At 46.6% G+C, this 26,821-nt stretch overlaps 1 protein-coding gene across 1 annotated transcript in view; it reads right to left on the reverse strand.

Moving 5' to 3' along the window:
• LOC126176275 (uncharacterized) overlaps positions 1–26,821 on the reverse strand; it is a 121,425-nt gene that overhangs the window by 50,574 nt on the left and 44,030 nt on the right. Inside the window, exons 4-5 of the mRNA XM_049923424.1 lie at positions 23,885–24,028; positions 18,893–19,102 (exon numbers count right to left, since the gene is read on the reverse strand). Of these exons, the coding sequence (XP_049779381.1) occupies positions 18,893–19,102; positions 23,885–24,028 (354 nt within the window). The remainder of the gene's footprint in view (positions 1–18,892; positions 19,103–23,884; positions 24,029–26,821) is intronic.

Consider the following 26,821-nt stretch of genomic DNA (forward strand, 5'->3'; position numbering starts at 1 on the left):
TTGTCTGGTGAAACGTTGTTGTGATGCCTCGTGTAAGGAGGAGAAATGCGTACCATCACGTTTCCGACTTTGATAAAGGTCGGATTGTAGCCTATCTTGATTGCGGTTTATCGTGTGGCGACATTGCTGCTTGCGTTGGTCGAGATCCAATGACTGTTAGCAGAATATGGAATCGGTGGGTTCAGGGGGATAATACGGAACGCCGTGCTAGATCCCTACGGCCTCGTATCACTAGCAGTCGAGATGACAGGCATCTTATCCACATGGCGGTAACGGATCGTGCAGCCACGTCTAGATCCCTGAGTCATCACATGGGAACGTTTGCAAGACAACAACCATCTGCACGAACAGTTCGACGACGTTTGCAGCAGCATGGACTATCAGCTCGGAGACCCTGCCTGCGGTTACACTTGACGCTGCATCACAGAGAGGAGCGCCTGCGATGGTGTACTCAACGACGAACCTGGGTGCACGAATGGCAAAACGTCATTTTTTCGGATGCATCCAGGTTCTGTTTGCAGCATCATGATGTTCGCAACCGTGTTTGGCGTCATCGCGGTGAACGCACATTGGAAGCGTGTATTCGTCATCGCCATACTGGCGTATCACCCGGCGTGATGGTATGGGGTGCCATTGGTTACACGACTCGGTCACCTCTTGTTCCCATTGACGGCACTTTGAACAGTGGACGTTACATTTCAAATGTATTACGACCCGTGGCTCTACCCTTCATTCGATCCCTGCGAAACCCTACATTTCAGTAGGATAATGCACGACCGCGTGTTGCAGGTCCTGTACGGGCCTTTCTGGATACAGAAAATGTTCGACTGCTGCCCTGGCCAGCTCATTATCTAGATCTCTCACCAATTGAAAACGTCTGGTCAATGGTGGCCGTGCAACTGGCTCGTCACAACACACCCGTCACTACTCTTGATGAACTGTGGTATCGTGTTGAAGCTGCATGGGCAGCTGTACCTGGACACGTCATCCAAGCTCTGTTTGACTCAATGCCCAGGCGTATCAAGGCCGTTATTACGGCCAGAGGTGGTTGTTCTGGGTACTGATTTCTCAGGATGTATGCACCCAAATTGCCTGAAAATGTAATTACATGTCATTTCTAGTATAATATATTTGTCCAATGAATATCCGTTTATCATCTGCATTTCTTCATTTTAATGGCCAGTAGTGTAGCTTAATTTGAAGATATCGTAGACTATTTGTGGGTAAGGGGCTACTTTTTCACTACGTTCTGGTCTCGTTTTTAAACTAACTGATATTGAAATATCAATTTTATCAATTACATTCGATTCTGCTGTCAAGTATTAACGTTCCAATATTTAAGTAACTAATGTACATTTCTGTCTGTTCGTAACTAAGAGACGGATCATCGAAGTAAACACTGAACATCCCCTGTCGATCCCTTAGCGCACGATTTTCGTTACAAGCCCTGCTGCCACTGCTCTCTCGAGAAATGAATCAAAACGCCACCCGCTCCAGGCAGCGGTACCGCCGTTGGTATAGATGATGGAATAGGCGTCCAGAAGGGTGGGAAGAGGCAGGATTTGACTCCTCATGGAAACCGAGGTACATACATTTTTTTTTATTCATTGCAGAATTCTCATACATTTCTAGATACGTTTGCCTTTTATTCTGCTACAGCGCGACTGGGAATGTTGTGACTTTAGGAGTCTCTTTGTATCTTGAGTTCGCTTGGTTGTCAAGCTGTTAACCGGAAATATTGTTTCCTTGGTGCGGCGGTCGTTTCGACACTGTCCTGCCCTCAAGAGGAATGTGAAGATTTACAAAACATTGCCACAACGGATTTCTCAATCTGTTTTCTGTCCCTTCCTCGTACAGATCTTAGTGAGCAACAGGGAGGGGCCTGAGCCGTGGTAAAAACTGCCGTTTTGAAGAGCGCGCCGGAGAGCGTAGTGTGAAGCAGTCGCTCTCCGTTTCTAGCGGTGGCGCCGCTGTGGCAATCGCAGCTTTGGTGTCTCCCTCTGGTGGGAAAGGTGAAAGGTTGCCCGTTCACGTGCATTTAAGGGGCGCTATGAGCTCGCCAGTCGGGATCCCCAGTTCGATTACTCCCTCTTCCCGGATACCCGCGATCGAACTGACACCTCTGTCCCTCCCCTCGCTCCTGGTTTCCAGTACTTGGACAACATTACACACACGAAACTCAATGCCCCTATCACTACACAGGATCTCATTGATACACTCCGCACGAAACGCAACACCGCTCCTGGTCACGATCGTGTCACCTACCGTCACCTTCGTGAAGCTCCTGTCTCTTTCCTCTCCACCCTGGCCAGGCTCTACAATGTAGTCCTGTCCACCGGTTACTACCCCGACCTGTGGAAAACCTCCCGTATCCTCATGTTCCTTAAACCTGGCAAACCGCCGTCCGCCGTCTCCTCCTACCGTCCCATCAGCCTTACCTCGGTCTTCAACAAGGTCCTGGAATCTATCCTGACCCGACGCATCCACCAGCATCTCCGCCAGCACCGCCTCCTTCCCGTTACCCAGTGTGGCTTTCGGCCGTCCTTCTCTTCCAACGACCTTCTACTTCACCTCACTCATCTCCTTTCCGAACAGCTTAATTCCCGTCGCTCCGCAATCTTCCTCTCCCTGGACCTCGAACGTGGCTATGACCGCGTATGGCATTCCGGCCTCCTCTTCAAGCTGCAAACCTTCGCCCTTCCCATTAACTACGTCCGTCTGATCGGTTCCTTTCTCACCCGCCGTCCTTCCTATGTCACCATCCATAACACAGATTCCTACACCTTTTTCCCCTCCGCCGGTGTGCCCCAAGACTCCGTCCTCTCCCCCCTTCTGTATCTTTTGTACACGGCGGACATGCCGCCGCCGCCGTCACCCCCCGTCCACCTCCTCCAGTTTGCCGATGACACCGCCTTCCTTGCCCTTGCCCCCACCCTGCAACGCTCCCAACACCTTTTCCAATCCCATCTTGACCGGTTCACCGCTTGGTGTAACCAGTGGTTGCTCAAGGTCAATCCTTCCAAAACCCAGGCGATCATTGTAGGCAAAACCACCCCTTCCTTCCGCCTCCTTGATTTCTATCTCACCGTCTATGGCCGTCCCATCGCCCTCACTCCCACCCTTAAGCACCTTGGCGTCACCCTCGACCGTCGCCTCTCCTGGACTCCCCATCTCCAGACAATCCAAGCCAAGGCACGTTCCCGACTTCATCTCCTCAAGCTCCTTTCCGGCCGTACGTGGGGTCTGGACCCCTCCACAATCCTCCACACCTATAAATCCCTCATCCGCTCTATCCTTTGTTACGCCCATCCAGCCTGGATCTCCGCCACCCCTACCTTTTATAAATCCCTCCAAATCCTTGAACGCCATGCTCTCTGCCTTGCCTATCGCATCTGTCTCCCCTCCCCCACGCGGATCCTGTATGATCTCATCCCCTTCCCCCACCTCCTCCTTTTCCTTGAAAGGATACGGATCCTGTACACCGCCCGTAAACTTGATCCTCCTCACCCACTCGTATCCCCTTTCCTCTCCCACCCCCGCCCGCTGCCGCGCCTGTATTCCCACGTCCCACGTCCCACCTGGTCTCCATCTCTCCACCCTCCTTACTCTCTCCCAAGGTGGCTTCCGCCAGCTCCCCCTCCCTGATGATGTCCTCCTCCCCTCCATCTACCCCTCCTATCATCTTTGACCTTCCCCCCCCACCTCCTGTGTCCTTTCCTTTAGGCACCCTCCCTCCCTCCCTCCCTTCCCTTCCCTTCCCTTCTCATTCCTCGCCCCCTACCTCCTCCCCTCTTCCCCCGGGCTTCCCCTCCCCCTTCCTCCTTCCCCCTCTCTCCTCCACCCATGGCATCTCCTCTCTCCCCTCTCCCATTCCCCTCCTCCTCCTCCTCCCCCTCCTCCACTCTTGGCAGGTCCCCGGACTCGTACACGCTCAGTGGACTTTCGCGCGCCGGAGATCATCGCCATCTGTGTGTCGTGTGTGTGCCTCGATTTGTGTTTAGTGTTCTGTCCACGTCACGCATCAACTGTTCACGTGTGCCGTCGCCGTCGTCCGTGTTCTGTGCGCCGTGTCACCAAGTGTTTACTGTTTTTTCGCGTCCAGCGTGAACGGCTTCATGTTTATTGTATCTCCTTTTTTTTTGCCCGCCGTTTTTACTGTCTTGTCTGTATCACCTATCTGTCTTGATATTGTTCTACTTAAGGCTGAAGAGCAGCGTACTGTGCTGCTGACAGCCCGCCTGTATGAGGTGATGAAAATTACAATAAAGGAAAAAAAAAAAACTCGCCAGTCGGGGTCAGTCTGGGCCAGTCTCTCGTCCGCTTTTGTGAGGCAGTTAGTGTCTGTCTGTCTGTCGGTCGGTCGGTGTGCTAGTATGTTTGTCGTTCGGATCAACCTTTAAGGTCGACAAAATGAGTCTTTCCACTCCGCCAGTAAGAGAACGCAGCGAGTGGTCGCCCGGTCGGTGCTTAGTTCCTGCATTTGAGTCTGCGCGTTAGGCTGCCAGTCTGCTCGAGTTTGCTCAGGCATTGGTCATGGGAGGTTGGATCGATCGGTTGGTCGGTCGCGCACTGAGGCACAAGATGACTTGTCCGTCTTGAGCGTCGGCTCATGTGAGGTCGCCACGTGAGTCCAGTGGGCCGCGCCGTATAGCGAGCGGTAGTGGCTTCGCGGTCGACACGAAAGCAACAGGAGTCTACCCACGACATCAGTCTGGCCGGTGCGATCTGCGACGCCGTGGCGTAACTGGTTCTCTGAGCGCTTCTGGGCCTCTTCAGTTACCATCTTGTGGAGCTTGGCTCGGTCCTTTCCTGGTGCAGGGATGTCATTTTGCCAGTGGGCGTGTTTCCTCTGCATGGTTGGGTCCGAGCCAGTATTTCCGCCGTCGTGTGCCTGGAAGTGAGTGGGAGACGCATCAGCAGTGCAGTCAAGACGGAGGAGCAGTCGCGGACGGAGCAGCGAGCAGTCGGTCGGTTGGTGGGGACCAGGAAAGACGGGAGATCGGCGCGCCTTCCGTTGAAGCGGCTGGCAGCGGACGGTTCGGGAGAGCGATTTGGAGGTGGTTCGACTGGTCTTCTCGAGAAATCGCAGTTTATTAGAAGTTAAGTGATTGGTGATATGTTGTGTGATTTACTCTTCTTAAATTTTACTTGTTTTCTTGGTCAGTCTCTCGTCCCCACTTTGCTCGTCTTTCTCTCGTCCGGATTTGTTAGGCAGTTAATGTCTGTCGTTCGGAGCTGCCTCTGTCATGTTTGTCGGATTCGGTGTGTTAACGAATTCATTGCTTGGAGTGTAACGGCCTAATTCCTGAAGCCTATCATCTTGAGAGGCGGTATCCGTGTACTGTAGAGCATCGTAACTTGTTTAGAATTTTATATAAGATTGCATTGCATGGGCTTTTATTTAAATGATCATTTTACTATATAAAGTTGCCACTCTTTCACCATAAGACTTTTCTTAGAAGTTAAAATCAAGTTGCACCTTTGGTGACAAAAATTAATATTTTAATTTAAGTGTTTTGTACCTTTTGCATCCCTCCTACGGGGTGCATAGTTTGTGTGCTTGTGTGAATTGTAAAACTTTTACTTTAAGGTAATCTGGTGTGTTGCAGATTTGCACCAGTGTAGTCTTTCAGAGGTTGTTGTGAGCGGTCGTGACTACGGCCGTGTAAAAAGGGAGCGGCAACGTTCTCAGCCTGAAAGCTCATGAACTCAAAAATTTGTTTCTTTCTGCCTCTGAATAAATTGTAACTTGATATTTAGAGGGTGCTTTCTGCTTATAGTTTTAAAGCTGTTTCTTAAAAAAAAGCTTTTACGAATAAAATTCCCATTTGTTAAAAGCAATTTGATTTTGATTTCATCCGTTACTTACTGGCAGCTACTTCCACGCTCACATAGTGTGACTAAATATGTTAATGTTCTTGATGAATCGCTAGTAAGTAGAATAAATTCTTAAGAATATTCCTTGAAAATAAATTCACGGTTCAGGGCCATTCGAACACGCTGACGCCCAGACTCTGGCACCTGTCCCTGGCACAAAATAAACATGAATGCAGTACACTGAGGTGACAAACGTCATGGGATTTACAGATTGCGGTAGTATCGATTACACAAAGTATGAAAGGTTAGTGCATTAGCACAGCTGTCATTTATACTCAGGTGACTCACGTGAAAAGGTTTCCAGTATGATAGTGGCCGCATGACGGGAATTGACAGACTTTGAAGGTGGAATGGTAGTTGGAGCTAGACACATGAGACATTCCATTTCGGGAATATTTAGGGAATTCAATATTCCGAGGCTCACAGTGTCAAGAGTGTGCTGAGAATACCAAATGGCAGACATTACCTCTCACCACGGACAATGCAGTAGCCGATGGCCTTCACGTATTGACCGAGAGCAGCGGTGTTTGTGTACAGTTGTCAGTGCTGACAGACAAGCAACGCTGCCTGATATAACCGCAGAAATCTATGTGGGACGTACGGCGAACGTATCCGTTTGGACAGTGTGACGAAATTTGGTGTTAAAGGGCTACGGCAACAGACGACCGACGCCTGCCTTTGCTAACAGAACGACATCGCCTGCCTCTCCTGGGCTCGTGGCCACATTGATTGGATTCTAGATGACTTGAAAGCCGTGGCCTGATCAGATGAGTCCCGATTTCAGTTGGTAAGAGCTCATGGAGAGGCTTTAGTGTGGTGGAGGCCCCAATAAGGCATGGCTCCAAGTTGGCAACACTACACTGCGCTAGCTGGTCCATGCTCCATAATGGTGCTGGCTACGTTTACATGAAACGGACTGAGTCCTCTGGTCCAAGTGAACCAATCATTGACTGCAAATGGTTATGTTCGGCTACTTGGTCGGCCGCGGTGGTCTAGCGGTTCTGGCGCTGCAGTCCGGAACCGCGGGACTGCTACGGTCGCAGGTTCGAATCTTGCCTCGGGCATGGGTGTGTGTGATGTCCTTAGGTTAGTTAGGTTTAAGTAGTTCTAAGTTAAAGGGACTTATGACCTAAGATGTTGAGTCCCATAGTGCTCAGAGCCTCGGCTACTTGGAAACCATTTGCAGCCATTCATGGGCTTCATGTACCTTAACAACGATTGAATTTTTAAGGATAGTAACATGCCACGTCACCAGGCCACAGTTATTCGCGATTGGTTTGAAGAACATTCTGATTTGGCCAACCAGATCACACGACATGAATCCGATAGGATATTTGTGGGACATAATCGAGAGATCAGTTCGTGCACGAAATCCTGGGCCGGCAACGCTTTTGCAATTATGGGCGGCTGTGGAGGCAGCGTGGCTTACTAGTTGTGCAAGGAACGTCCATCGACTTGTTCAGTCCAGGCCACGCGGAGCTGCTGCGCTACGTCCGGGAAAAGGACTTCAGTCACGATATTGGGAAGTATCCCATGACTTTTTTCACCTCAGTGTATACCTGCCTAACATTTCGTGCCCAGCCCCCACGTAAGTATCCCCTCCTCCTGCTGCACAACTTAATTACAACCGTAGTTTGCAATTTGCCTGAGATCAAAGAAGACCAAGAGAGATTGTCATAGGTTTTGAAGAACACTGTCGAGCTATACCGTAGTTAAAATGGTTCAAATGGCTCTGAGCACTATGTGACTCAACATCTGAGGTCATCAGTCCCCTAGAACTTAGAACTACTTAAACCTAGCTAACCTAAGGACATCACACACATCCATGCCCGAGGCAGGATTCGAACCTGCGACCGTAGCAGTCGCGTGGTTTCGGCCTGAAGCACCTAGAACCGCTCGGTCACCGCGGCCGGCTATACCGCAGTTCTGTTTATTAAATTACATTAGTCGAAAAGAGAGAAAAAGTGTCATATTTCAAAGTCTAAAAGATCCGCACAAAAGAAATTAGGTCGTTAACAAACTCCACGGAGTATAGCTCAGCGCAACATACAGTTCTAGAATTACAAATTCAGCAGTCCAGTTAGAATATTTACAGAATAGTATGTCAAACTGCGGAGACAAGGACCATCTTGATTCAGTCGTAGGCTGTTAGGAGTCGGTTGGACCATTCAATCTGAGGTTACTTTGGGAACTTTTCCACATTGATCTCGTAGAACGGCGATTGTGATTACATTTTATCCATGCAACCTAAAAATGTCGTTCCTGAAACAGGTTTTGTTAAACTTTAATTATGATTCTACGCAGTCGCAAAACGCTTGGTAATTCTCCGCTGCCCGGATTTTCCCACAGTCCAGACGAATGCATACGCTCTTTTCGAAGGAAAGACAGCTTGAAATGAAAGTATATTGTTAGTAAAAATTGATTGTATTTCTAACGATACCGGTAGTTGACGCCAATGTTCAATGATGCTACAACCGATCGCACAAGACACGGTACCCGCGTCACTCAGTATGCGCTGGTTAACCCGATTTTCCTATATATATGCTTTGGTGACCTGCAACTGAAGCGCTCTCCGTGGGTAGGTGCCATCTGTATCTGGTTTCCCAATCACAGACTTTGTTTACGAAATTTAGCGGGCATAAAATTCTTACGTTAGCTCTATCAAAACGCATGTTGTTCTGCCTGTAGCGTACATGAATAAAAACTTCAAAATATATGAACATGTTATAAGACAAAAAGGAAGTTCCAAGTCCAGTCAGCGAACACATCAGGTTATAAAAGTTCCATTATAAATGGCCTTCCACACAAGATAATAATTATTTAATTGTTTCCACTTTTCAGTAAAATCCTACAGTCGTTCTTGTTGTGACTGACAATTCGCAATTTTTCACAACACAACTTTTATTGATGCAAGTTCACAAGGTTGATGACTGAACATACAAACGAAAGGTAACAATAACGAAAAAAGTCTCCTAATTGAGGCAAACGAACGTTCACTTCTTATTTTCCACAAAAGGTTCGTGGTAACGCACTCACACACTCTTAACAGTCCAATTCCCAGACGAAAACGTAATCTTCGACGGTTGCAGTACACGAGGTCGGCGTTCGGCGTGAACTGAACTTCGGGCCTGGTTCTAGCCCCTAAATAGCTGTCTCCAGCCAATCAGATTTCGGCGTAGTGATACTTCCTGCAGGCCGTGGCTCGAGCTCCCCCTGAAGGAAGTAGTGCTCGTCATGTCTGTTTCCATTATCTTGTGTGTAAATAGCCGGTGTTTACCATGGTGCTTTTGTGTACGCCTTTGGGCATAGACAACCTCGTCCTCTGTGGTGTTATATGGGTTGCCAGCTCTCAGGGGCTACCTTGGCTCCGGTATAACAGTTATTACTTGATCAATGTTTCTATTCAGTAGCAGAATGTTTAGAACATGTGAAATACAAGACTTGAAACAAGAAGGTACATAGTATCTTACAGTAAGTCTTTCCTGAGAGAGAGAGAGAGAGAGAGAGAGAGAGAGTATTTACATAAAATTGAAAACTACAGAACGTACTCCTATTAAATTAGTAGGGAAGTCCCAGAACCATTTAGAAATGGCAAAGGAGAATTAAAAAAAATGTATTGAGCAAGTTGCGAACCAACTTCACATTACACGCAGTGTTTTGTAATACCGTGTCTCATAGCTCAGTGTCTCTATAGCTTACACTAAGCTGAACTTTCGTAAAACTCACCATGTCTTGTACCTTGCCATCTTATGAAGGTTTTAATCACTGTTACGTTACTAAGTGATATTTAATTACTTCAAACTGTACAAAGAACAACGCATTTTTGTTGGATCTTCAATGCGCCGTTGCCTTGAAATGCCTTCCATGTAATTCAGAAGAAGAACTTCTTATTTGAGATCGCTATAAAAACTTTTTTCTGGATAACCGGTTTTGGTAAAACTAAGTTACCATCTTCAGATCTTCATAAAGGTTATTACAAACATCTTGTGCCAGGTACACATAAAATCTTTCCACTGAATTTCCAGATACATAAAACATGAAAAGAGCTATGTGTTGGCATTAGTTTGCTCATGTTGAGCTCCGAAGGGGCCATCTCTAGTGGTTACTTAGGAGAAGAAGAACTTCTTAGCCGAGGTTACTATAAAACAGCTTTATTGTAGCTCGAACAGTCCACGGATATACTGCCGGTTCGTAGTGTCCAACGGGTACAATATTTTGGCGATCAGACATGTCGCCATCGTCAGCGCATCTGATGATGGCGACATGTCTGATCGCCAAAATATTGTACCCGTTGGACACTACGAACCGACAGTATACCTGTGGACTGTTCGAGCAACAAATACGCCGGGAGAAACTGAAGAATCACAGCTTTATTGTAGATAACCAGTTTCGGTAAAACTAAGTTACCGTCTTCAGATCTTCATAAGATAAACCCTTTGGTCGTTCTTACTTGATCACTGTTTCCATTCAGCAGCAGACTTTAAGAACGTGTGAAATAGTGTAATATGAAAGTTAGATAACCACCAATGTAACATTTCGTGCCATTTTGTTACAACAAATCGTACCAATAACAACGCAATTTCGAGAGATCCTCCGTGTCCTGCTTGTTTTGAAAATGCTTATTTTCATAGCTATTAAGTAATAACACAAAACCCACCAAAAATGGACTTCAACTTAAATCTATTATGGACTTTGCCATCTCTGTGCTGAAATGAAAGATAGCGTGCATGTAGCGTAGGTGGCATTCTTTCATGTCATTGGTCTACTTTCAAACGCGCTTTCAGAATGTGTGACAACCTGATATTACACTGCACATTCGGAAAGACCCCGCAGCGAGCTGCGTCCACATTAAGGCGACAGTCACACACTACGTTCAAGGTTGACTTTCGTATACGTGGCCCGTGTGACAATAGCTAAAGATATTTCGCCAGCCTCATTAATCTTGCGCATCAGGCCGAATACTGAGACGAAACTATCAATCATTTTCAATACGTTTTATGTAAAGCTAACGAACCTGAAAACGCTTCACGATTGCTGAATATGCATGGGAATTGCTTAAGCATCCTAAATTTCTTGCCCCCTCTCTCTGGCCATCTCCTCCTCCCACTCTCTATGTTCATTTCCGTCTAAATATTCATTATAGTATCGTGTAAAAATTAGAAGGAAATCGTTGAAGAACTTTTGGAGATTTGTGGTAACAACGCTTCCCCCATCACATATACAGGGTGTTACAAAAAGGTACGGCCAAACTTTCAGGAAACATTCCTCACACACAAATAAAGAAAAGATGTTATGTGGACATGTGTCCGGAAACGCTTAATTTCCATGTTAGAGCTCATTTTAGTATCGTCGGTATGTACTGTACTTCCTCGATTCACCGCCAGTTGGCCCAATTGAAGGAAGGTAATGTTGACTTCGGTGCTTGTGTTGACATGCGACTCATTGCTCTACAGTACTAGCATCAAGCACATCAGTACGTAGCATCAACAGGTTAGTGTTCATCACGAACGTGGTTTTGCAGTCAGTGCAATGTTTACAAATGCGGAGTTGGCAGATGCCCATGCGCGGTACGTTTGTATCGAGACAGATTTCCAGAACGAAGGTGTCCCGACAGGAAGACGTTCGAAGCAATTGATCGGCGTCTTAGGGATCACGGAACATTCCAGCCTATGACTCGCGACTGGGGAAGACCTAGAAGGAAGAGGACACCTGCAATGGACGAGGCAATTCTTTGTGCAGTTGACGATAACCCTAATCTCAGCGTCAGAGAAGTTGCTGCTGTACAAGGTAACGTTGACCACGTCACTGTATGGAGAGTGCTACGGGAGAGAGTGCCGGCCGTGGTGGCCAAGCGGTTAAAGGCGCTACACTCTGGAACCGCGCGGCCGCTACGGTCGCAGGTTCGAATCCTGCCTCGGGCATGGATGTGTGTGATGTCCTTAGGTTAGTTAGGTTTAAGTAGTTCTAAGTTCTAGGGGACTGATGACCTTAGAAGTTAAGTCCCATAGTGCTCAGAGCCATTTGAACCAGCTACGGGAGAACCAGTTGTTTCCGTACCATGTACAGCTTGTGCAGGCACTATCAGCAGCTGATTGGCCTCCACGGGTACACTTCTGCGAATGGTTCATCCAACAATGTGTCAATCCTCATTACAGTGCAAATGTTCTCTTTATGGATGAGGCTTCATGCCAACGTGATCAAATTGTAAATTTTCACAACCAATATGTGTGGGCTAACGAGAATCCGCACGCAATTGTGCAATCACGTCATCAACACAGATTTTCTGTCAACGTTTGGGCAGGCATTGTAGGTGATGTCTTGATTGAGCTCCATGTTCTTCCACCTACGCTCAATGGAGCACGTTATCATGATTTCATTCGGGATACTCTACCTGTGCTGCCAGAACATGCGCCTTTACAAGTACGACACAACATGTGGTTCATGCACGATGGAGCTCCTGCACATTTCAGTCGAAGTGTTCTTACGCTTCTCAACAACAGATTCGGTGACCGATGGATTGGTAGAGGCGGACTAATTCCATGGCCTCCACGCTCTCCTGACCTCAACCCTCTTGACGTTCATTTATGGAGGCATTTGAAAGCTCTTGCCTACGCAATCCCGGTACCAAATGTAGACACTCTTCGTGCTCGCATTGTGGACGGCTGTGATACAATACGCCATTCTCCAGGGCTGCATCAGCGCATCAGGGATTCCATGCGACGGAGGGTGGATGCATGTATCCTCGCCAACGGAGGACATTTTGAACATTTCCTGTAACAAAGTGTTTGAAGTCACGCTGGTACGTTGTGTTGCTGTGTGTTTCCATTCCATGATTAATGTGATTCGAAGAGAAGTAATAAAATGAGCTCTAACATGGAAAATAAGCGTTTCCGGACACATGTCCACATAACGTATTTTCTTTCTTTGTGTGTGAGGAAGGTTTCCTGAAAGTTTGGCCGTACCTTTTTGTAACACCCTGTATATACAGGGTGAGTCAGGAGGAAAGGTACATGCTTTGACGAGTGATACTACAGGTGATTCTGAACAAAAAAAGGTCTAATAAACGTATGCCCTTTTCTTAACCGTCTCCGGGTAAACCAAGAAAACAGCCAGTAACGGGAAAGGTGCACGTGACGGTAAATTAAGATACTGTTATATTATGGTTTGTTTAATTGTGTACGTTTCCTCACAGAAGACGTTCAAACAGTCCACCGTGAACTTCAATGCATGTTGCTGCTCCTGTAGGCAAGTATTGTATCGCCGATCGGAGCTCAGTTTTGCATTCCTCTGCCTGGGCACAAGCACGTAAAATACGAGCGAGAAGTTCTTCTCTTGTGTCCACTCTGCGTTTGTAGACGTCGCTATTCAGCCACCCCCACAAACAGTAATCCAATGGGTTAAGATCGGGTGACCTCGGTGGCCAAGCAGTGACTCCACGGCGATTAATCCAACGACCAGGCCACGTTGGGTTGAGATACTGTGTCACTACCCGTACGGAATGTCTAGGAGCTCCGGCATGCTGAGAGTACATACGAGCTCGTGTTGCCAAAGGGATATACTCAACGTATTTTGGTAACACATCTTGAAGAAACTCAAGATACCGTGTCCCAGTAAGACGGTTATCTAAAACAACTGGACCGATGGGTTGGTCATCAATAATACTGCACTACACGTTCACTGAGAAACGTCGTTGAAATTTCGTTTCCACAGTGGCGTGCACATTTTCATTTGCCCATTCGTGAGAGTTGCGCGTGTTGTTGATTCCGTTGCGGGTAAATGTGGACTCATCAGTGAACAGAATACGTGGAATTAATCGATCACTGGCAATGATCCATTGACAGAATTCTTGCGGGGCGACAGCATCTTCTTCATGCAGATGTTGTACACTCTGCCGATGAAAGGTATACAGACCTTGCTTGTGCTGTGCGTATTACTCGTGTTTGTGGAATACCAAGTTGGGCAGCAATTCTTCTACAGCTAGTAGTAGGGTTGCTTTCCACTACTTGAGGAATGTTCTCAACTTCATTAAGAGTTTGTTGTATGGGACATTCAGAGAGAACGTTAACGCTGGGAAGCGTACAACGCTCACGCAATCCGCGAAACACCCTGCTAAACACCCTGCTATCTGGCACTCTGCGATTCGGAAATCGTTGTTGGTACTCTCTCACAGCACCTCTGGAGTTCCCATTTGACAAACCATAGACAAACCCCGTGTCAGCATACAATGCATGTGTGAAGATCCGTGGCATTTTCACTAAACAAAACTGTATTCGTTGTTCACGTAACAACACTGTACTACCGTGCGCTACGCGAGAAGCACTATCGGACTGAGACTTGAGGTAACACATCTCCAGTTCCTAGTTCTTTCCATTGGTTTACCCGCAAACGGTTAAGAAAAGGGCATATGTTTATTAGGAGTATCTGCCTATGTCCGTCCGAATGTTATTTCGAGTATCGTGTACAAATTTTAAGCAAGTCGGGGAAGAAATTTTCGAAATTTATGGTAACTACGCTTCCCCTTATATATTACACACACACACATACACATACACACACACACACACACACACACATATATATATATATATATATATATATATATATATATATATACTCCTGGAAATTGAAATAAGAACACCGTGAATTCATTGTCCCAGGAAGGGGAAACTTTATTGACACATTCCTGGGGTCAGATACATCACATGATCACACTGACAGAACCACAGGCACATAGACACAGGCAACAGAGCATGCACAATGTCGGCACTAGTACAGTGTATATCCACCTTTCGCAGCAATGCAGGCTGCTATTCTCCCATGGAGATGATCGTAGAGATGCTGGATGTAGTCCTGTGGAACGGCTTGCCATGCCATTTCCACCTGGCGCCTCAGTTGGACCAGCGTTCGTGCTGGACGTGCAGACCGCGTGAGACGACGCTTCATCCAGTCCCAAACATGCTCAATGGGGGACGGATCCGGAGATCTTGCTGGCCAGGGTAGTTGACTTACACCTTCTAGAGCACGTTGGGTGGCACGGGATACATGCGGACGTGCATTGTCCTGTTGGAACAGCAAGTTCCCTTGCCGGTCTAGGAATGGTAGAACGATGGGTTCGATGACGGTTTGGATGTACCGTGCACTATTCAGTGTCTCCTCGACGATCACCAGTGGTGTACGGCCAGTGTAGGAGATCGCTCCCCACACCATGATGCCGGGTGTTGGCCCTGTGTGCCTCGGTCGTATGCAGTCCTGATTGTGGCGCTCACCTGCACGGCGCCAAACACGCATACGACCATCATTGGCACCAAGGCAGAAGCGACTCTCATCGCTGAAGACGACACGTCTCCATTCGTCCCTCCATTCACGCCTGTCGCGACACCACTGGAGGCGGGCTGCACGATGTTGGGGCGTGAGCGGAAGACGGCCTAACGGTGTGCGGGACCGTAGCCCAGCTTCATGGAGACGGTTGCGAATGGTCCTCGCCGATACCCCAGGAGCAACAGTGTCCCTAATTTGCTGGGAAGTGGCGGTGCGGTCCCCTACGGCACTGCGTAGGATCCTACGGTCTTGGCGTGCATCCGTGCGTCGCTGCGGTCCGGTCCCAGGTCGACGGGCACGTGCACCTTCCGCCGACCACTGGCGACAACATCGATGTACTGTGGAGACCTCACGCCCCACGTGTTGAGCAATTCGGCGGTACGTCCACCCGGACTCCCGCATGCCCACTATACGCCCTCGCTCAAAGTCCGTCAACTGCACATACGGTTCACGTCCACGCTGTCGCGGCATGCTACCAGTGTTAAAGACTGCGAGGGAGCTCCGTATGCCACGGCAAACTGGCTGACACTGACGGCGGCGGTGCACAAATGCTGCGCAGCTAGCGCCACTCGACGGCCAACACCGCGGTTCCTGGTGTGTCCGCTGTGCCGTGCGTGTGATCATTGCTTGTACAGCCCTCTCGCAGTGTCCGGAGCAAGTATGGTGGGTCTGACACACCGGTGTCAATGTGTTCTTTTTTCCATTTCCAGGACTGTATATATATTACAAAAATATGTAGCCTACTTCCGTCCAAAGATTCATTAGAGTTTCGTCTAAAAATTTGTAGTAAATCGGTCAAGAACTTTTTGAGATTTCCGGTAACGTTTCCCCTTTATATATTACATACGTATTTACATATCGTATGTATAACTGAGAAAATGATTTTTTTTATGAAATCATGTGACAGCAGAACTGTCAAACTAACCAAAACAAGTTTATTTATCCATCCACAATCAGGAACAAAGAAAAAAATATCAACCAAACCGGTCAAGCCGTTCTCATGTGATGATCTTTCACACATATGGCAACTGATTTTTGTTGTTGTCGTTGTGGTCTTCAGTCCTGAGACTGGTTTGATGCAGCTCTCCATGCTACTCTATCCTGTGAAAGGTTCTTCATCTCCAAGTAACTACTGAGCGCTACACCCTTCTGAATCTGCTTAGTGTATTCCTCTCTTGGTCCCCCTCTACGATTTTTACCCTCCACGCTGCCCCTAGTACTAACCTGGTGATATCGTGGTGCCTCAGGACATGTCCCACCAACTGATCCCTTCTTCTAGTCAACTTGTACCTCAAATTCTTCTTGTCCCCAAATCTATTGAGTACCTCCTAATTAATTACGTCATCTACCCATCTAATCTTCAGGATTCTTCTGTAGCACCACATTTTGACAGCTTCTGTTCTCTTCTTGTCTAAAGCATTTATCGTCCATGTTTAACATCTGTACATGGCTACACTCCTTACAAATACTTTTAGGAAAGACTTCCTGACACTGAAATCTGTACTCGAAATTAACAAATTTCTCTTCTTCAGAAAAGCTTTTCTTGCCATTGCCAGTCTACATTTTATGTCCTCTCTACTTCGAATATTATCAGTTATTTTGCTCCCTAAATAGCAAAACTCATTCACTACTTTAACTGTCTCGTTTCCTAATCTAATTTTTATTTATACGCATTTAATTCTGCAGAATCAGACGATCTGAAACTACCCGCCAGGGTAGCCGAGACTCAGGAAGTCGCGCCGGCCCTGGATCGAATCCGCCTGGCGGGTTAACGACGAGGGCCATGTGCCGGCCAGCCTGGATGTGGTTTTTAGGCAGTTTTCCACATCCTGCTAGGTGAATACTGGGCTGGACCCCATGTTCCTCCTCAGTTACACGGCGCGCAGAATCTGAACACATTCGCACTATTCCACGGATTACACTCGACGCAGACAGTTGGGGTACACTAATTCCGTCCTGGGGGGTACGGGGTGGCGGCAGGAAGGGCATCCGGCCACCCCTTAAGCATTAACATGCCGAATCCGATTAACGATAGCTGTCCCTGCGGGACAAGGCTCAATGTTGTTGTTGTAGTTGTGGTCTTCAGTCCTGAGACTGGTTTGATGCAGCTCTCCTTGCTACTCTATCCTGTGCAAGCTTCTTCATCTCCCAGGACTTACTGCAGCCTACATTTCTTCTGAATCTGCTTGTGTATTCATCTCATGGTCTCCCTCTACGATTTTTACCCTCCACACTGCCCTCCAATGCTAAATTTGTGATCCCCTGAAGCCTCCGAACATGTCCTACGAACCGATGACCTCGCTGTCTGGTCTCCTTCCCCAAACCAACCAACCAACCAACCAATACCTCCTCATTAGTTATGTGATCTACCCATCTTCAGCATTCTTCTGTAGCACCACATTTCGAAATCTTCTATTCTCTTCTTGTCTAAACTATTTATCGTCCACGTTTCACTTCCATACATGGCTACGCTCCATACAAATACTTTCAGAAACGACTTCCTGACATCTAAATCTATACTCGATGTTAACAAATTTCTCTTCTTCAGAAACGCTTTCCTTGCCATTGCCAGTGTACATTTTATATCCTCTCTACTTCGAGCATCATCAGTTATTTTGCTCCCCAAATAGCAAAACCCCTTTACTACTTTAAGCCTCTCATTTCCTAATCTAATTCCCTCAGCATCATCACTCGACTTAATTCTTTTTTTTTTTTTTTTTTTTTTTTTTGTGGTTTTTAGGGCGCAAAACTGCTAAGGTCATTAGCGCCCATCTCGACTTAATTCGACTACAGTCCATTATTTTCGTTTTGCTTCTGTTGATGTTCATCTTATATCCTCCTTTCAAAAGAGTGTCCATTCCGTTCAGCTGCTCCTCCAGGTCCTTTGTTGTCTCTGACAGAATTACGAAGTCATCGGCGAACCTCAAAGTTTTTATTTCTTCTCCATCGATTTTAATACCTACTCCGAATTTTTCTTTTGTTTCCTTTACTTCTTGCTTAATATACAGATTGAATGACATCGGGGAGAGGCTACAACCCTTTCCAACCACTGCTTCCCTTTCATGTCCCTCGACTCTTACAACTGCCATCTGATTTCTGTACAAATTGTAAATAGCCTTTCGCTCCCTGTATTTTACCCCTGCCACCTTCAGAATTTGAAAGAGAGTATTCCAGTCAACATTGTCAAAAGCTTCCTCTAAGTCTACAAATGCTAGAAACGTAGGTTTGCCTTTCCTTAATCTAGCTTCTAAGATAGGTCGTAGGGTCAGTATTGCCTCACGTGTTCCAACATTTCTACGGAATCCAAACTGATCTTCCCCGAGGTAGGCTTCCACCAGTTTTTTCATTCGTCTGTGAAGAATCCGCGTTAGTATTTTGCAGCTGTGGCTTATTGAACTGATAGTTCGGTAATTTTCACATCTGTCAACACATGCTTTCTTTGGGATTGGAATTATTATATTCTTAAAATCAGACGATCTGAAACTCAGCGTGTCAGGTATATTAGAAAACGCCGTGTTAGCAACTTTTCCCCCTCTTCGATAACCTTCAGCAGACGACCCTGCGAGGGTCGTGAAAGAATGTGATTGATATGTAAAGTCCGTCGGGAGTTTTGGTAACTCAGTCATTTGACATTGTTTTTCGAGAGTCGCGATTTGCGTAAACGTTGGTGCATTTGTGTGGCGCTCAGCTGACGCACCTGGTGCCGGAGGAGCTGAGCCGGCGTGGTGGGCGCGCCGGGCCCTGGAGGCGGCTGTGGCTGCTGCTGCTGCTGCTGCTGGGGGCGCGCGTGAGGCGCGGCGTCTGGCCGGCGCGCCGGCTGCCCCTGGCCGCGGTCCCGCTGCGCCCGCCGCTCCGCCTCGGCCAGCGCCTCCCGGATGGCCTGCGCGCGCCGCGCGTCCTGCAACTGCTGCCCCGACACCGACGTTCAGCCGCCACACCGACTCCAGCACACATTATATCCATAACAAAATCGTATCTGCATCAAACGAAGGCAACACAAATCAGCACAGCCTGAGGAATACCACTCGGGTGAAACACAAATGTTTCACTATTTGTTCTCACATGCATCTACCAGTGGCGTTAAATAAGCAATGCAATACATTTTTTTTCTGTAAGCAAGCTGACTCTTTTCTCGATTCCAATACACAATATTATTCCGCACTATTTTGGAAACAAAGTCCGCCCCAGTAGCTGAGTGGTCAGCGTGACGGATTGCCGTCCTCCGGGCCCGGGTTCGATTCCCGGCTGGGTCGGAGATTTTCTCCGCTCAGGGACTGGGTGTTGTGTTGTGTTCATCATCATTTCATCCCCATCCGGCGTGCAGGTCGCCCAATGTGGCGCCGAATGTAATAAGACCTGCGCCAAGGCGGCCGGACCTGCCCCGCGAGGGGCCTCCCGGCCAATGACGCCAAACGCTCATTTCCATTTCCATTTTGGAAACAAAGTACACTACTGGCCATTAAAATTGCTACACCACGAAGATGACGTGCTACAGACGCGAAATTTAACCGACAGGAATAACATGCTCTGATATGCAAATGATCAAGTGCCGTCAATGCGAACAAGAGGTGACCGAGACGTGTAACAAATGGCACCTCATACCATCGCGCCGGGTGATACGCCACTATGGCGATCACGAATACACGCTTCCAAAGTGCGTTCACCGCGATGTCGCCAAACACGGATGCGACCATCATGATGCTGTAAACAGAACCTCGATTCATCCGAAAAAATAACGTTTTGCCATTCGTGCACCTAGGTTCGTCGTTGAGTACACCGTCGCAGGAGCTCCTGTCTTTGATGCAGCGTCAAGGGTAAACGCATCCATGGTCTCCGAGCTGATAATCCATGCTGCTGCAAATGTCGTCGAACTGTTCGTGCAGATGGTTGTTGTCTTGCAAACGTCCCCATCTGCTGACTCAGGGATCGAGACGTGGCTGCACGATCCGTTACAGCCATGCGGATAAGAAGGCTGTCATCTCGACTGCTAGTGATACGCCGCCGTTGGGATCCAGCACGGCGTTCCGTATTACCCTCCTGAACCCACCGATTCCATCTTCTACTAACAGACATTGGATCTCGACCAACGCGAGCAGGAATGTCGTGACACGATTAACTGCAATCGCGATAGACTACAATCCGACCTTTATCAAAGTCGGAAACGTGATGGTACGCATTTCTCTTCGTTACACGAGGCAACGTTTCAGAAGGCAACGCCGGTCAACTGCTGTTTGTGTATGAGAAATCGGTTGGAAACGTTCCCTCTTGTCAGCACGTTGTAGGTGTCGCCACCGGCACCAACCTTATGTGAATGCTCTGAAAAGCTAATCATGTGCATATCACAGCATCTTCTTCCGTCCGGTTAAATTTCGTTTCTGTAGCACGTCATCTTTGTGGTGTAGCAATTTTAATGGCCAGTAGTGTATATTTAGAATTCCGTTGCTGTTCATTTCCAGCCCCAACCAAATACAGTTCCCACTGTTACGTCGGTATTGTTATCTTTAATAAGAGGTGCTATATCTGGGGTGCTTCTGCAGTTTATTAATATCATATTAACCTATTCTGTTTCCCATCTGAGAACACAAACGTTAGCTGAGAATAGTGAGGCTGATAAAAAACCATGTGCACGCCACAAGTACTCTGTTACTCTACCTGCCACAGCATGCGTGTAATACACACCTGTCCTATTAAGTGGGGCCTTACAGTTCTCCATGCGATAGCGGATGTCAAGAAATTTGCATCCCATCTCGTCGCTAAGTCGTCTGAGCCTCTGGCTTAGACCTTCTACTTTGCTCTGAACCAGAAGACCGCGGTCGACTCTAGATCAGACAGTACAAATAGCTGAGACTGAGCTTGCAATCTGCTGCCTTCACCAAATCAGCCAATCGCTGCAAGGAAGCGAGGATGGCCTCAGAACGCAAGCGACAGGCGCCTACTTGCGCAGACATGAACCACAATTTGAAGCTGGTTGCCTGCAGTGCATTCGATGTGCGCTGGCAGAGTCCCCTCCGCATCTTGGGCGACGCCTCCTGGAAGACGTACCGAGTGTACACTGACTTTCTTCCCCGACCTGCCTGCTGTTTCCCTGAACGGCTGATTTACCCAGCTAATGATGGAATCCCACTGAATATCATTCCCGGCTTCTGCATTTGCTGAGAAAGAAAATGTCCTGAAGGAGGGTTCCGCAGTTCCAGATCGGCTGAAGTCTTTAAAGTTGGTAGACTTCGGATCATGAGTGTGCCGTGGCGGCCACAGCCAACATCTGTGATCTGAAATTACAGTACCTATGCGTGCACTAGCCATTATGAAGTGACTGTCATGCCTAAACACTAAAAAAAAGTTAGTGGCGGCACTTCCACTCTTCCTAAAGCTGTCAATGTTTCGGGGTTCGCCGGCCGCTGTGGCCGAGCGGTTCTAGGCCCTTCAGCTCGTAACCGCGCTGCTGCTACGGTCGCAGGTTCGAATCCTGCCACGGGCATGGATGTGTGTGATGTCCTTAGGTTAGTCAGGTTTAAGTAGTTCTACGTTCAGGGGACTGATGACCTCAGATGTTAAGTCCCATAGTGCTCAGAGCCATTTGAACCATTTTTGAGCTTCGGGCTTCGATGGGCAGAGCTATAGTCCAGACGGCATGAGAAGATCCCTAACAGCTCGCAGCGCTGTTGTCAGCTTTCAACTGCGAAGTGTTAACCGCTGCAGGTGTAAATAATAAACGTCTGTAGAGCTGTGACAACACCGAGACGTTGCCACAGAAATGTTTACAAAATCGCATTACGTTGTTGTTTGTGGTAGGCGCGCGGAAGCGGTGCGGCTAGCCCAGTGCAAGTGCCAGGGATCAGCTTACACCGTCTCAGGTATAGCTTCTGGTGATTCATGCGACCTCGCTGATACCTCTGTGGCGGCGTGAACAAACAGTATTCATACACGACGGTTTGAAAACAGTAGATGCAGGCGAACAGACAGATTTTGTCTTGCTAGATTTCCATAAACCATTCTACAATGTGCCGCGTTGTCAACCACTAATCAAGAAACGATCACACAGAGTACCTCTGCTAATATGTAATGGACTCGAGGAATATATACTTAATAAAACCCAGTGCAGTAGTGGAAATCAGAATAAAGGTACGGTTGTTACGGAAGTAATATACAGTGTCTGAAGCATACTGTACATGCGTTGAATTTATTACGAAAGTAGTTGATACATATAAGACATAAACTATCATAACAGAAATACATAATTTCTTTCGTAACACGACTAGCAAAATAAGGCGTTTGCATTGGTATGAAGCCACTCACTGTCCTATTATGTTACTGAATTGTTAGTACTTTTCCAATTTTTTTCTTCCTAATTATCTAAAAAATTCTCTCTGGCTTTGATTTTGTTTGGGTTTGTAGTTCACGCAGCGAAACTGTTGCCCCCTATTCTGATATCGCTCTTTTCATGTCACATACGGGCGTCAAATTACCTTCCACTGCGCTAAACACACCTTGCAAGTATCCTCCAAAGGTTCTCCACGGGGTTCAAATCCAGAGCAACACATCGATATCTTTATTTTCAAACCACTTTTTTGTTGTGGCGGAGACATACGCAGATACATTATCTCGTTCAAACATTAGACTTTCGTGCCCTAGGTCCTCATATATTGTAATCAGTTCTGTATCTAGTATCTCAGTGTACATGTTAGAGTTCATTTTAGTGTTCTCCCAGGCAATGCGTGATTTATCTTTAGCGCAGAAAGCTGTCCAAATCATAATACTTTTACTACTAAAATTTCTGCTCATTCTTGACTCAGAGAACGAGAACTGTTTACATGAAAACAAAACAAGAAGTGCCAGAAAATGATGAAAATGAATCACAAGAAGAAGTAACTGAAGAGGACGTATGTTTTTCAGGAAAAGATGGACTAGCTAAATGGAGAAAAAGTAAATATCCTACAAGATCTTTTAAGATCATAGCGCAGTACCTGAACCTTAAAATGAACCTCGTATAATAATAGAAATAGTTATTACGAAGTTGTTTTTGGATGAAGATACAACACCCATTATTGCAACATGTACTAATATTTACATCAGTGAAGTTCGAGGTAACTTTTGTAAGGAAGGGAATGCTAAAGAAAGCGGTGTTACAGAGACCAGAGCTTTCATTGGTTTGTAATATCTCTGGGATAACTAAAAGGATAACGGACTTGAATCATGCTACTTATGAGGGAGTGAAAAGCGATTCAGGTTGCATTTGAAATGTCTGATGTTTGATAGTATCCTTGAGAGACATGTTCGCAGAGAGAATGACAAGTTGGTTGCTCTCAGAGAGGTATTGAAGCTATTTACAAACAATTGCCAAAAATGTTTATCACCTAGTGTAAGAGTATGCCTTACGTATTTGTGTATTACATTTGGATTTAAGTAAAACACTCCTAAAATCATTCATATAAGCCTTTCAAAGTGTCCAAATACATCGTTTATATTGTGGATGACACCCATTATTCGCGCGAGTGACTGTGTCGGAAATTATCGAGCGAATAACGGAAGGTTCTCTTATGCTCACAATTCCTGTGCAACTGTGGCCTACTCGGCAGTCCTGTGGCAGATGTACGGTACCCAACAAGTCATGGGACAGACCCGACTCGCGATGCATTTTCTACTTGTCGATCACCCTGTACCCCTGTAGCTAGGCAACTCCGTGACTCACCTCCTTGTCCTTCCGCCGCCGCTGCTCGTCCCGTAGCCGCTGGGCCTCCAGCTCCCTGTCTCTGCGCAGCCTGGCCTCCTCCATCTGCTCCTCGCGCATGCGCCGTTCGCGTTCTTCTTTTCGCCGCCTCTCCCGCTCTTCCAACTGTAACAATCGTATTTTCGCATTCGTGATACACCCAGAAACTCGGAATAATGTAATGCAACGGAAAGAAGGCCTTAAGCCGTCGGCACACGGGCCGTGCATCCGAACGTTGAGCGTTGGGCGTGCCGAGTTTCTGACGTCATTGCGTGTAACAGCACGTTCGGGAGTCTTTCCGAACGTGCAGAGCAATATCGGGCATGTCAGATATTCTGAGCGTACGTCTGAGCGTTGACCAATGAGATGGCACAACGCCACCTACTTCACACGCACGCCGTCTCCCTTCAGTAGAGTTGTGAGGCGCCATATTGGCTTTCATTTTAAGCCTATATGTATATATGCCGTTTCTGAGCACCAGCAAGTTGAGAATCACTGGAAAACCCGTTGTTAATTGTGTGATTCGTTCCAATAAAATATTGAGAAACATCATATTAGTGGCAAAAGAATTATTGTAACTTGCGTATTATGAGAGTAGGCTATTTGAAGGCAGCGACACACTGAAGATCCACCCAAAACGCATTGTTCTTGGTACAATTTGTTATAATTAAATTTCAATTAGTAACATATCTACGATTAAGGTTTTGAGAAAGGTGTAACGTAAAATGTTTAGATGCACTGGATGTGGCGTGGTTTTAGCGTAATGAGTACCGTCATTGACCTGTATAAAGTTGTTTGTTGGTGCGGTGGTTCGCGTCTTGACACCTCCATTTTTTTCCCTAACATTCGCGTTTTTATTAGGTTCTGATACTTTATTATTACTTTAAGATAAGTAAATACTATAATAGTTGATGTTATGTAAGTATAAGTTCACCTTTTTTGAGGGGTGACTTTGTTCGATTGGCTTAATCTACAGGACAGCTTGCGCTACTTGTATTACGATAATTTACTCCTTTTTGTTTTACGCTTCGTAATTCACATGTTGCAAAGATTCTACTACTGGGTAGGAAAAGTGGTCAAGTAAGACTGACTTTGGGGCTTTACTAAAATGTTGGAATGATGAAATAATGTTTATCTTATTCCAAATTTGTACCCCACTGTGTGTAACGGAACTTTTATAAGCCTGTATCCTTAATGATCGGACATGGCACTTCCTTTTCGTGGACGATGGAGGAAATGTGCGTTTTAATAGAGGTAACGTGGGAATTTTACGCGCGCCCATTGAGTAAATAGTGTGATTTACGAACTTGAAACATCCGTCAACTGCCGCTGCCGTTGCGATCGCGTATACCACGTTTGGTCCAACGTACCATATGCACAAGTCGCATCGTTCCTAAGCGTTCAGCAGCACGTTGAACTTGGCACGCTCAACGTTAACGTTCAACAGCACGGTCCGTGTGCCGAAAGCTTTAACGTTGAGCGTGCCGAGTTCAACGTGCTGCTGAACGCTCAGGCGCGATGTGACTTGTACATACGGTACGTGGATCCCGACGTGGTATACGCGATCGCAACGCACTCCAGCGGCAGTTGAGGGATGTTTCAAGTTCGTAAATCACACTGTTTGCTCAACTGGCGTGCATAAAATTCCAACGTTAGCTCTATTAAAACGCGCATTTCCTCCATCGTCCACGAAAAGGAAAGTACCATGTCCAATCAATAAAGACGCAGGGTTGTAAAAGTTCCATTACAAACAGTGCGGTACAAATTTGGAATACTTCTCTGCATAGGGTAAACATTATTTCATCATTCCCACATTTTAGTAAAACCCCAAGGTCAGTCTTACTTGATCACAGTTCCTACCCAGTAGCAGAATCTTTGCAACATGTGAATTACGAAGCGTAAAAGAAAAAGGAGCAAAATATCTATATACAAGTAGCGCAAGCTGTCCTGTAGATTAAGCCAATCGAACAAAGTCACCCCACAAAAATAGGTGAACTTATATTTACATAACATCAAATATTATAGTATATACTTATATTAAACTAATAATAAAGTATCAGAACCTAATAAAAACAAGAATGTTAGGAAAACAAATTGGAAGTGACAAGACGCGATCCACCGCCCCATATCACAAGTCAGTACAACACAGTAATGCAAGCCATTACGCTAAACCAACAACACGCTCTTAGTATCTAATCACATTGTTTTACCCCTTTCTGAAAACCTTACTCGTAGCTATGTTACTAATTGAAATTTAATTATAACAAATTGTACCAAAAACAATGCGTTTTGGGTGGATCTTCAGCGTGTCGTTGTCTTCAAATAGCCTACTCTCATAACACGCAAGTTTCAATAATTTTTTTGCAACGAATATGATGGTTCTCATTATTTTATTGGAACGAATCACACAGTTAACAACGGGTTTTCCAGTGATTCTCAATTTGCTGGTGCTCAGAAACGGCATATATACATATAGGCTTGAAATGAATGCCAATATGGCATTCATGGTACTGAAGGGAGACGGAGTGCGTGTGACGTAGGTGGCGTTGTGCCATCTCATTGGTCAACCCTCAGACGCACGCTCAGAATATCTGACATGCCAGATATTGCTCTGCACGTTCGGAAAGACTCCCGAACGTGCTATTCCACGCTATGAAGTCAGAAACTCGGCACGCTCAACGCTCAACGTTCGGATGCACGGTCCGTGTGCCGACGGCTTTAGATCTGGTGGGAAAAAGTTACACGTGATCAATTTAATAAGAAGTAGGTGTACTGCTGGAGAGAGACAACGCTCCTGTCCACAAGGAGAATGAGACTGTCGAATCATTTAGCTCTGGAGAGCAACATGTAGAAGAACTTTGGCTCATGTTTAGAAGAATTCTATTAATCATGAACTCGACAGATATGTATCCTGTAGAA

This window comes from Schistocerca cancellata, chromosome 3 (assembly GCF_023864275.1).
Source record: "Schistocerca cancellata isolate TAMUIC-IGC-003103 chromosome 3, iqSchCanc2.1, whole genome shotgun sequence".
NCBI lineage: Eukaryota > Metazoa > Arthropoda > Insecta > Orthoptera > Acrididae > Schistocerca > Schistocerca cancellata.